The 11,111-nt window shown below is 43.6% G+C and overlaps 2 protein-coding genes across 2 annotated transcripts; one reads left to right on the top strand and one right to left on the bottom strand.

The window, feature by feature from the left end:
- Positions 1-2,723: 2,723 nt before the first annotated feature.
- On the bottom strand, positions 2,724-4,329 carry Sod1 (Superoxide dismutase 1). Its single transcript, XM_037425878.2, has 5 exons — positions 4,054-4,329; positions 3,605-3,701; positions 3,341-3,410; positions 3,134-3,251; positions 2,724-2,908 (listed from the first exon to the last, which is right to left on the bottom strand). Exons 1-5 carry the CDS (start codon positions 4,123-4,125, stop codon positions 2,801-2,803), a joined length of 465 nt encoding a protein of 154 aa, XP_037281775.2. The 5' UTR covers positions 4,126-4,329; the 3' UTR covers positions 2,724-2,800.
- A 300-nt stretch (positions 4,330-4,629) lies between these two features.
- eIF1A (eukaryotic translation initiation factor 1A) lies at positions 4,630-10,859 on the top strand. Its single transcript, XM_037425879.2, has 6 exons — positions 4,630-4,781; positions 5,435-5,518; positions 6,073-6,176; positions 7,591-7,723; positions 9,932-10,023; positions 10,122-10,859. Exons 1-6 carry the CDS (start codon positions 4,766-4,768, stop codon positions 10,125-10,127), a joined length of 435 nt encoding a protein of 144 aa, XP_037281776.1. The 5' UTR covers positions 4,630-4,765; the 3' UTR covers positions 10,128-10,859.
- The last annotated feature ends 252 nt before the right edge of the window (positions 10,860-11,111 follow it).

The following is an 11,111-nucleotide window of genomic DNA, read 5'->3' as shown; positions in this document are numbered from 1 at the left end:
GTGCACGTCGTGTATGTTTGTTGAATGGAAAAAAGGCTGAACTAATAGCAATGACAGAACTAGTGCAGGGACCCTCAACAATGTTTTATTTTTATTCTCTTTGGGCATGTCTATTTGACAAACTAGAGGCAACAGCTCGTGTTAGAACGGAGAGAACACAGTGCACTTCTTTAGTTTAACGGTTTTGAAGGAGCACAGTGAATAGCTTTATTTTTTTTTAGTTCAGCTTTACATGCAGCATTGTATACATGCCATGTTTTGCTTGCTTTCCAGCTGCACTTGGTGCATATAATGTTATGTTACCTGAATGGTTCCAGTGAAAATTTACTGTGCTGGAAATGCATAAAGCATGCAGACATTAGTGTTGTACTTTGTCTTGAAGACCATACGTCTGGCAACAGAAAGGAAATTTTGTAATTGAACATGACATTGTTCTAAGTGGGTTGTGCACCAAAAGTTGTTCTGCATGGGACAACAGTGATTACAGTGCTTCCATATTAGTGGAGCTAGCCACCCTTTTCGTAGGAGCCAGGCGGTACACCTTGTGGTCAGTGCATGCAATGGCACTCGTACTGAGCACGGACGACTTTCATTTGTCCCCCTTCTATGCTGCTCAGTAGTGTGTGGGGTGCTTAAGAAGCAAGTTAGAGCTATCATTCCCATGACGAATAACCTGCTGTTCCGACAGTTTAGGTGCATCGTGGTTGTAAATAGTCTGTGGACTCAAGTGCTCATGTTCTGTTTTAGCGGCTGCCTCATGTTCCGCTGCCTACATACGTCTGCAGGCTTCTGTGCCTGAAGAAATAGCGGAATGTCTGGCTCATAGGAATACGTTAATGCTTTTTCTCGGAACCAGTTAAATATTGAAGTACTTGTTTGTTTCCTTCTCTCTCTCTCTTTCTTTATTTAGAATTCTATTTAATCTCGACATATTTAGAGTAATAGTCATGTTCTGGTACTCAACTAGTTTGTATTGTTGTTCCTCTCAATTCTTTACTACGCTCTGTAAAATTCCTGAAACAAAATATTGCCCTCCCAAAGAAGGCATAAGGAGTGAAATGGTGACATATTCCCATATTGTATACTTTCGTTGTTCAGCTGTTGAGGTATAGGCTATAGCTTTGATTGAAATACAGGTGCCTGTCGAAGCATGCAAAGAAGTGGCAGCTCAGATGTGAAGATGGCAGCCAACTGGGGAAAGTGCCAACAATATGTATTGTTGCCTAAGGAACCTCTGTAAGTCATTGACTGCCGATGATGTAGCAGTCAAGTTGGGGGCAGTAGCATGATTTAGATATTAGCGCAGCAAAAGGCAACATAGTCACTTCGTTGGTCAAGATGGCCCACTGTACACGCATTGCATTATTCCTGCTCCTTCTGAAGTGCTTCACTTGTGCACCATGTCTTGCTGGAAACTCATTATGTGGCACTAAGCACTTGTCGTAGTCTCATTCCAGTGCTAATGGCCGTCCAGGTTGACAAGGCTTGGATGTCAAGACATCACTTCACATTTCGACCACTGTCTCCTGTGTGTTGACACTTAATGAACGTCCTAAAAAAAAATTCTGTGCTGTGGTTCATGAGTAGCTTTCTTGAATGCTTCCCTGAACTACTTTTAAACTTTTGCAATTCTTTAGACAGTGTGGATGCCATATCGAAAGGCTGTTTAATGATGTACCAGGGAACTCCTTCTGCGAACAAAGTCTCAAACGAGAGCACACATCTTTAACTTATGCCCTGCTTTTCCTTCCACAAATGTTTTTCGAAGATGTGCCCACGCCAGGGTGCAAAAATGCACTTGTGTGAATGACGTGAAGTAGGATTCCTTTGATGGACATGATACTTAACTAGTAACCTATTCTATGCTTCTTTGCTGTCATGTTTTCATAGTTCGTTAGACCTGTATTGATGTGTTTTTTTCCTCTAAAGCATTTGTTTGATGACATTGCTAAACAATAAACACTTTGATACATTGTTGACTTACTAGTGTTAGACATTTTCTCAACATATTTTTATGCACTGTAGAAAAGATTAATGCATATGAATTGATTTTTTGCTGCAAAAGTTGCATTTTGGATGTTCTGAATGACAAGCATGTTTGTACTTGTCTTTAGCAAAGGTGTAAAACCATGCAGTAACTTTTTGTTCTGCCATGTCATTTAAAAAGACAGAGCACTGTCTGCTGAATAGTGCTCTAAAACATGCAAACATTCATGCAGCTTCTTGCTATTACAAATTATACCATTTAATTGCAGTAAGGTTCTAAAAAACACCAAATCATGGAGCACATTTTAATGCTTTGTAAATGAAATAGACAGTGCCAATACTGGTCATCCACTTTCTTTTTTTTGCTTTGTGAAACAATGCACAATGAGATTTTGATACTTTATTTGAAACGCATAAAAAAATGGGATGCACTGTGAAATCAAACTATTGGGAACTCATCAGAGCCATCACGTACACACCCGCCATAAGTAAATACTAGCTTGAATAGGTGTTCAAATAAAACGTGATGCAAAGGCTCATACCAATTTGCACTTCCCCGGCCGCCCAATTAGCGTACCATTAGAAAGTATACGGTTGGCATGTTGTAGATATTTTTTTAATCTTAGAGGATTATTTCTAGCGAAGTACGATAGCATGCTTTAGCAGCATGTATGGAAGACTAACATGCAAATGATGCAGAATGCATATGAAAGCATGAAGAGAACATGACCACTTGCTTAATAAAACAAGGGTTTATTTGTCGGAACGTTGAATGCATGAACGCAGTATATCAAGTGCTTTTTATTCTTTCTGCTTATTTGGTGATGCCAACAACACCACAGGCCAGTCGTGCACCTGCATTCCCGGTGGTCTTGCTCAGCTCGTGGCCCCCCTTTCCAAGATCATCTGGGTCGGCATGTACCTGTTGAAGGGTTTGTGATGGGCTACGAATTTACTGCAGTAAAGCAAGCACTCTTTCTCCTGCTGCTAGAACAAAAGTCAAATTACACAGCATAGAAATGGTCTTTCACTGAACTTGGTGTCTCGCCTGGGAAATTGAACATTGTATTCAAGCAGGAAACGAGCGTTTAAACTCTATCGGAGAGAAACGGGCAAGTTGACTGTAGCGGCAAGTTTCGACACTCACCACAAGTGATCGTCCTATGATGTTGTGCGCTCCGCAAAGCGAAATAACGCAGTCCTCGATGTTCACCTTCGCAACGCCATTGTCGCCGGCTTCAACATTGCCCAGGTCTCCTACGTGCCTGTTAAGAAGTGCATGGGCAGAGGGAAAATAATGAGCTGACAAACGGCGTAGGCCCTACGCGTCAATCAAAAGTTCCCGGCGCATCACCTGTTCGCATCAATCGGCGCACCATGCTCCTTTCCATGAGGGTTAAAGTGTGCACCTGCACTCACACACCCTGAAAAAAAAAAGAAAAATAAAGCGTCAATACAACGCAGGATGCAAACCACCTGTTAGACGTCGGAAGCAGGACTTCGGCTCCGGGGCAAATCCTCAGCGGGCACGGCTTTCCAAACACGTATTAGCGCCCGCAATGAAATGAGCACAATAAAACTTAAACGAGCGTTGCACGGTGTTTTTAAAACAGCTTACCGTTAGTGTTATCTCCGAACTCGTGAATGTGAAACCCATGCTTTCCTTTGCTGAGGCCGGTAATTTCGCCAACAACTTTAACCGGCTTTCCCTCGCACTGCGAAGAACGCAATCGCACGATTAGTACAACACCGCACATAAGGTACAATACAAAGTGGGCATTTTCGAAGTGGGCCCCAAGGCCGTCCGTAAACTTTTGATAGTCGCGGAAGCACTCGAGAAGGAAACCGGCGAGCCACAAGGTTAATGGTGCCGTGTGCAGAGCCCACCCCAGACCGGCCCAGACATCAAAAGAAAACAAGCACGGGACGTTTGGCTAAGAGAGCGACATAATTATGGTATCGGTACGTGCTACAAGTGTCGTGTGTACGCAGTTTCTCACAAATACGGCCATCTGCTCATGTTTAAGGAGGGTGCGCGAATCCCGTTACGCCACTTTCGAGACTCACCTCCTGCGTGAAGTGAAGGGTTCCCTTGGTAGTGTCCGATCCGGACAACACGCACACAGCCTTGATCGGCATACTAAAGGCCCGTCTTGATTAACTTCTACGTAAAAGGTGCAGCAATTGCAGCAAAACCGATGATTTACGCAGTTACCTCAGCGCTTCTCCTAACGAAGCTCACATAGGCGCACCGGCGTTCACTTCACTCTCCCTCTACTCCTTCTGGCGTTTAAATACTCCACTTTCCACTTGCAGATTAGTCGATACTGCGGCTACTGCGGCGCCACTCCCACATATGGAAAACCAAAATAAGAAACGTATAGGGCTTAAACGTAGCCTCTGCGACGCTGTATTGTCGCTAGCGTGAGTAGTACATCTCAAAGGCTAAAGTCGACAACGACAACAAAAACAATTTTGAGCGAAATAAAATATTTTGGCAAAGGCATTCGAACCACACTAACATTGTTTACAAAGCAAAACAACTGCGATTTGGGTTTTGTTTTTTCCGTCACTCAGTGACGTTGATAACTGTTGACTTTTTATTGCTGATTTTGGTGACTTAGGCGACAAGACACAGCAAATATAAGCAACATTGAGACTCCGCAGGTAGCGCCATCTTTTTCGGGCTTGTGCGTCGTCCATATTGCGTGCCGTGCAAGTAGGTCTGCGAAATTTGTGAGAATTTCATTGCGAAAGACGTCAACTAAGCAGTCCTGACATGCCGAAGAACAAGGGTAAGCATTAGGCTTTCAATTTATTTCCGAAGTGTCGTTGAACTGTGCCTCGCGCGGTAGTACGAGGCGCCTGATGACTGGCCCACAATGGTTGTGTGTTTTCCAGGGTTCTGGTGCAATGCGCATAGCGTTATATCTTAGTAGCCGGAAGCCTGCTCCGTGTTTTTGTTTGTCGTTGCGAAAGTTTGCAAGGAGACTTGCAAGCGTTGCGTGACATTCGACGTCGAAGTTGAGGTACTGGATTTTAAGCGGTTGCGCAAAATGTCGGCTGTGCGGCTCGACTCGTCAGCTCTTGTCTGAAAGTGTGATTCCTTATTTCTTCCATGAAACTTTTGCGGTTTCATTATCACTGTGCACGGTCCTGTAGCTCTTCAGAGCTCTTATCGAGGTAACGAGATGCCTGTAATTGCGATGTTTGTTTCACAGTAGGACAATGCCTTGACCATGTTGTCGCCACGACCGTAAACGAAGATTCAAATCAAATGTAACTTGCGAGAATGTGGTTTGACATTAAGAACGTTCCTTCGCTGTCCGTGCCTTACACAGTTCTATTAGTTTGTAAAGAATTACGCATTCTGTGACACCGTGTTTCGTGGCACCAATGGCTGCTGCGTCACGGTTGCGCCTTAACGTTCCTTTCTTTTTGCTTGCAGGAAAGGGAGGTAAAAACAGGAGAAGAGGAAAGAACGAAAATGAAACGGAAAAGAGAGAACTCGTCTTCAAGGAGGACGGTCAAGGTAAGACACTGCTACTAAATATATTTACGATCACTTTAAGGCGTTCTGCGAAAGTTTCAAGAACGAGGGGACTAGACATTTTGGTAACGTATGCATCTGATCGGAGTGCATACCTGTAAACTGTAATTAATATAGCAGTAAATTTAGCTCGGTGAAACATCTAACTTCAGCTAGTGTCGACCTTGTTGCAATGAGCCAGGATTCACGCCCAAGTGTCCATGTTATCCAACTTTGTAGTTATTTTGAGACACCTGATTCTGTTTGTTGCCTTTAATTGATGGTGAAGCTTTGTCTACAGTTTCTTAGCTGAAATTCTTGCTGCAGAAGTGTTATGAATTGTGGCTCATTTGTATGACTACAACTGTTTTTACAGTTCAAGTTGCACTTTGTCTTGTAAATGATCTGCTCCGATAGTCCGTTGTGTGTGTGTGTGTGTGTGTGTGTGTGTGTGTGTGTGTGTGTCCACTGTTAATAATTTATATTGCTATGGCCTGGTGGCAGATGTTCTTGCTTGTGCATAACTTGTTTTTCATGGCTTTTTTTTTTTCAAACAGAATATGCTCAAGTTATCAAAATGCTTGGCAACGGGCGGCTAGAGGCCATGTGCTTTGACGGCATGAAGCGACTGTGTCACATCCGAGGAAAACTGAGAAAAAAGGCAAGTATCTTTTTTTAACTAAGTTGTACTTAACTGTGTGCACGTGATTCGTTACTTGCAGAGCCATTTGTAGGTTTCTTTAAACTCACCATTTAGCCCCTCCTCACTTCTGGGGATGAATTCTTATTGGCTGTGCCACCTTGAATGTGCTGGCATAACACACTATTTTTCCGAAGTCAGTATTGGATTCTTGCCTTTGCACAACACACATTTTCGGCGAATAACGGCCACAAAAGGAGTCTTTGCTGCTCAGGGTAAATGTGTTGGTGGCTGTATACATGCGAACAAGTTTTCGCTCTGTAGAACTTGCAAATGAAAGACTCCCGAGCTCTAGGTTATAAAGTTTCTTCTTTTCTCTCATCTTTGTGAGAGAGAAAATGTGCCATGTGTGTACTGTTTGCTTCACATTTTTTCTTGGTTAATTTTTTGCACTCGAAATGATCACTCCTTGCTGCTTGCAGAAGTGTTGTGTATGTCTTTTTATGTCGCAATATTTGAACGAGAAACTCGGCCATCTGGTTAGGTTTGTTGCACTGATTTTCTAAATTGAAGCATTTGCATAAATGCTTTTAAAAAGGTGTGTGGAATAGGTGTGCACACTATCTGAGGTGCTTTATGCAAAGGTGTTTCAGGTATTCACTGAAAGGCTCGTTGAAATTTAAAACTTGTTGTTCTGCATAACTGCACTGCCGTTTTTGACCTGGTAGTAGTGCTTACATTGTTTGCACATGTTATCCTCATTAGTCAAGGCAATGAAAGCATTAACACATCTTAAATTTAATGTCTGTGCTAACATATACACAACTTGGGTACTGTTGCAGTCATCTGTGTAAAAGAAGGCTTTAATCCTTTTGGTGGTTAGAACAGTTGCTCATTACATAGGTGCATTGAGAACTGATATCCACTATTGATTGTCGCATGTTAGTTCCAGGGCAGTGCACATATGTGCAACTTTCTTTGGATCTAGTGAGTTTGGCTATGTGTTTAGTGATAACCGTGCATGTTTTATAGCTTGTGAAAATTGCTGCAGGCAGTGAACTTTGTCACTAAGTGGCAAAAACTGGCTACAATTGTACTCTGGAGAAAAATTGCATTAGAGCTCTTTGTCATTGCTGGTACATTCATCTTCCCTTTTCTTGCTTACTGATGCACAATGTGCGCGTTCTAACCTTTTATTAAGGCATGCTAGTCAAGGCAGAGCCACTGTTATACAGATTGTAGTCTCTGACTTACCCTCATGATTTCATACAGAGAAACATAGTATATTTAGGTGTACCTTTGGTTCCTTTATCCATAAATGTTCTACTGCCACATTATGGATACCAAGAATATTACCGTGTTTTAGATACCAAGTTGATGGAATTTCGCGTAACAAGTTGCGAACTTAAGTTGTGATGCCTTGCACTGGTTGCAGGTTTGGATAAATCAGGGTGACATCATTTTAGTTGGTTTACGAGACTACCAAGATGCCAAAGCAGATGTCATCCTCAAATACAACCCGGATGAAGCCCGAAACTTGAAGTCCTACGGCGAGCTGCCCGAGCACGGTAGGTCGCAGGTTTAAAGGCAGCCTGCATTTTTTTCATTTTTTTTTTTTGCACATTGTAGTGTGCACATATCCCGAAAAAGTACGGCCACTAGCGTGGGTCCGATCTTAGCGAGCCGCAGGGCATGCGTTAACCATCGATGTGGGGAGGACACGGTACTGCTCAAGGGCGGAACACTTTATTGCCTGCGGTAACACCAAAACGCAGTGCAGAGCCCGTTGCAACAGGGGCGGCGGGAAAGCAAATGGGCTTATCCACGCCCCAGGCGAGAAGTATTACAGGGTGCCGCGAGCACGTCTCCGTGGGCAAAGGTGATTCACAGGGACAAAAGGGGCCCGCTCACTGGAGCGAGGGCAAGAATGCGCTCGCGTTGGCTTCAGAGAGATACAGGTTGGAGTAGTCTGACCATGCACTAGGACACCGCATCGCTTTTCAGCCTAGCGTTCGCAAGGGGCAACAAAAGGTGAGCGTTTGCCTCGAGCGCAAGGCGCCGTTGGCGAAGTCCGATGAGCCCCAAACGATAGGAGCTGATGGACAGAAAAGAAATGCGTACTCATCGTAAGCTATCCTTGAAAGGTCTGACTTTTTCTGGACTCGTGCGCGCCAAGCGTTTCGAAAGACTCCGCAGACAGCGCCACAGTGGACATCAGCTATTGGGTGAGAGGGGTTAAAGTCACGCCCCGCTCCCCCAGCGCCACAGACCGCGGAGGAGGGTACTCGTCGCGACATCAAGACGCAGAAACAGGCGGCAAAGCCCTCGCAAAGATAGTGGGCTAGCCTTGACTCCTACAATGCTACGTTATTGTTCCATCTGGAAAGCATGAGAGGACTTTCTTTTCAAGTATCAAAGCTAACTCGTCCATTAATTTTGTTCTGTGTGTAATAGGCGCAAGATGTTTATAGGATATCAAGTGCATGCACAAGAATGGTAATTGAACACTGCAAACTTAAAAAAAAAAGTCCAGTCCGTCTTTCTTGGGCATCCTTAGTTTTAATATGCGTAAAAGCTCGGTAATTTTACCATTGTTCATCAAAAAATTAAATGATTGAGACGTGTTTCCTGGCCAGAAAAATGCATTGTTTGGTGGCATTGAATTCTTGTTGATTCACTCATATTCAGCTTCAACTCTGTTAATTAGGACAAACCTCGGAGCACACCAAGCACGAACTACTCGAGGTTTGTGACCCTAATGAGTGAAAAGTGGCGTTTGCCGACTACAAAAATATGGCCTGACAAAGTGGTGCTGTCCGCATTGCTATATGTACACACTTAGTGACTACAGCTCTGTGCACACAGATCTAGCACGTTGCAGCAATGTGCATGCAATCATGACGGAAGCTGTTGAAGATGAATTTTCAGCTGTTGATCGCATGCTGGCATAAAACTCGCTTGCTACATCACATCAGAATGAGTTAACTGTCATTTGCTAGCAATTTTATCTGTTGAAAAAACTGTCGTTTGTACGTGGTGGTGGTGGTATGGAATAATAGAGGAGTGCAGAGTGTGTTTTGAGCTAATTAAGCACTGGAGTGCGGTGCCATTGTCATCTTGTGAACGATGTTGTAGCGTGACGAAAGTTGCTTGTTTTGATCTGCTTTGTGCAGGATAAGTATAGGACTAAAATGTTCATGAAGCAAATGAAAATGCATTAATGGACTCTGTCACAACTGCACTCTTGTTTATTATTTACTGGACAATTTTAGTGTACGGTTAATCCACCTCTCTCTTTTCCCTGTACTGCCCTCTGCCGCTTTGGTAGGGACTGGGGCAACTGGGATTGCTGGAACAAATCCGTCAAGATGAAAAGACGTTTCACAACTTTTTTGCACAAGGGGAAGGGTGCATGCGCTAGAGCATTGTGAAAAGGGCGGATTCCAGTCTTGTAACAGTTATTCCAGTCTCGTAAAATCTGAATCAATGAGCTTTTACTGTATGTTGTTACTGATTGAGGGATTGGGTATGTTTTGAGTTACATTTTGTAGTGCAGAGATAAGCTATAACTTATTTGTAATACAGTGGTGACCTCACTGGAACCTAATGAGCCATCACTCCTAAATGTTTTGCAATAATTGCAATTTTTGTCGCACTCATTTGCTTCCATACGTGCAGGGTTCGGTACTGCTCCTGTGGTTTTGTGCACTGCACGCATGTTGCGAATATTTAGGTTGGAGCAGGGTTTTCAATCGCTTTCGTTTTTTTTCCTACAGCGAAAATCAACGACACTGTCAACTTTGGCGAAGAGGAGGAGGACGACAACATTGAGTTCGATGAAGTCAGTGGCGATGAGGATATTGAAGGGGTGAGTGATGCCATTAATTTCTCATTACACAAGCCGCATTGTAGCTGCTGCAGTATCAGTTGGCCAAATTTCGTAATGCCGGTTTGTTTTCTTTCCAGATCTGAAGACCGGTCGAAAGCGTCCGGAACCGATCCCCGCGGTATCACCATTTGCAGAATGTCAAAAGCCACTGGTTTCTGTTGCCTCCCTTTCATGCGAAATTTACCATTTTCTCCTCCCCATGCTTGTGTCGTGTGGAGTCAGCAGAAGTAAAGGTAATACAGTGCTATTTATTTGCCTCGCTCCCCGGCCCAAGGATTTGCAGACAGCAAGGACTGTGTCTTTGTGAAAACAGTTGCGTAAGCTGTCGCAACTGCAGGTAGAAGGAGCTCCGCTGCTGAAGTTGCTAGCACTTTGTCTGGACTTTGAAGAAGAAAGAAGAAAAAGAGGCATGTCATCAGTAACAGCTGTGCTCTGGTCTAGTTTTACCAGTGCCCGAATGAAATGGGTGAATGTGGACTCTTCCTGTGTTACTGCAGTTTGGCCGGGCAACCCAGTAAAGAACCCTGCCGTGTCAACTAGCTCTGTTACAGCTGTTGTATCTGGAGTTGTTACCACTCTTTCGGTCTATTGTTTTTACCGTGGTGTGTGCAGGGAAGTGGGCAAATCGTTGTATGTTTGTAGACATTAAAAAAAGAGGCTGCTTCACTTGAATGTTTAAAGTGTATATTTTGATGTGCGTGATAATGGCTGCAGGAAGCACGTTTCACATCATATTTTTCCCTGCTTTGTCTTAACCTTTGTGAATAAGGAAATGATGTAACAAAGTACTAATAAAGACATTACTGCCAATTCGAGCATGGATTGTTCTGTGATCAACTTTAGTTGTACGCATTTCGAACAAGTACCAATGAAAGGAATCCCAGTCATGGCAGCTGCATTTTGATAAAGCCTGTATGCTAGAGGCCCGTACGTGCTTAGATTTTGTTGGACGTTGGAGAACACCAGATGATGTAGATTACCGGAACCCATAACTCCATCATAACCATACTGCTTTGGGACTCCAACAATTATTATTAAATAAGTAACAATGCATCACCTTGCTGCAC

This window comes from Rhipicephalus microplus, chromosome 5 (genome assembly GCF_043290135.1).
Source record: "Rhipicephalus microplus isolate Deutch F79 chromosome 5, USDA_Rmic, whole genome shotgun sequence".
NCBI lineage: Eukaryota > Metazoa > Arthropoda > Arachnida > Ixodida > Ixodidae > Rhipicephalus > Rhipicephalus microplus.
Note: the sequence above shows the minus strand (reverse complement) of the source record. Positions and strands in the feature narration are given on the sequence as shown.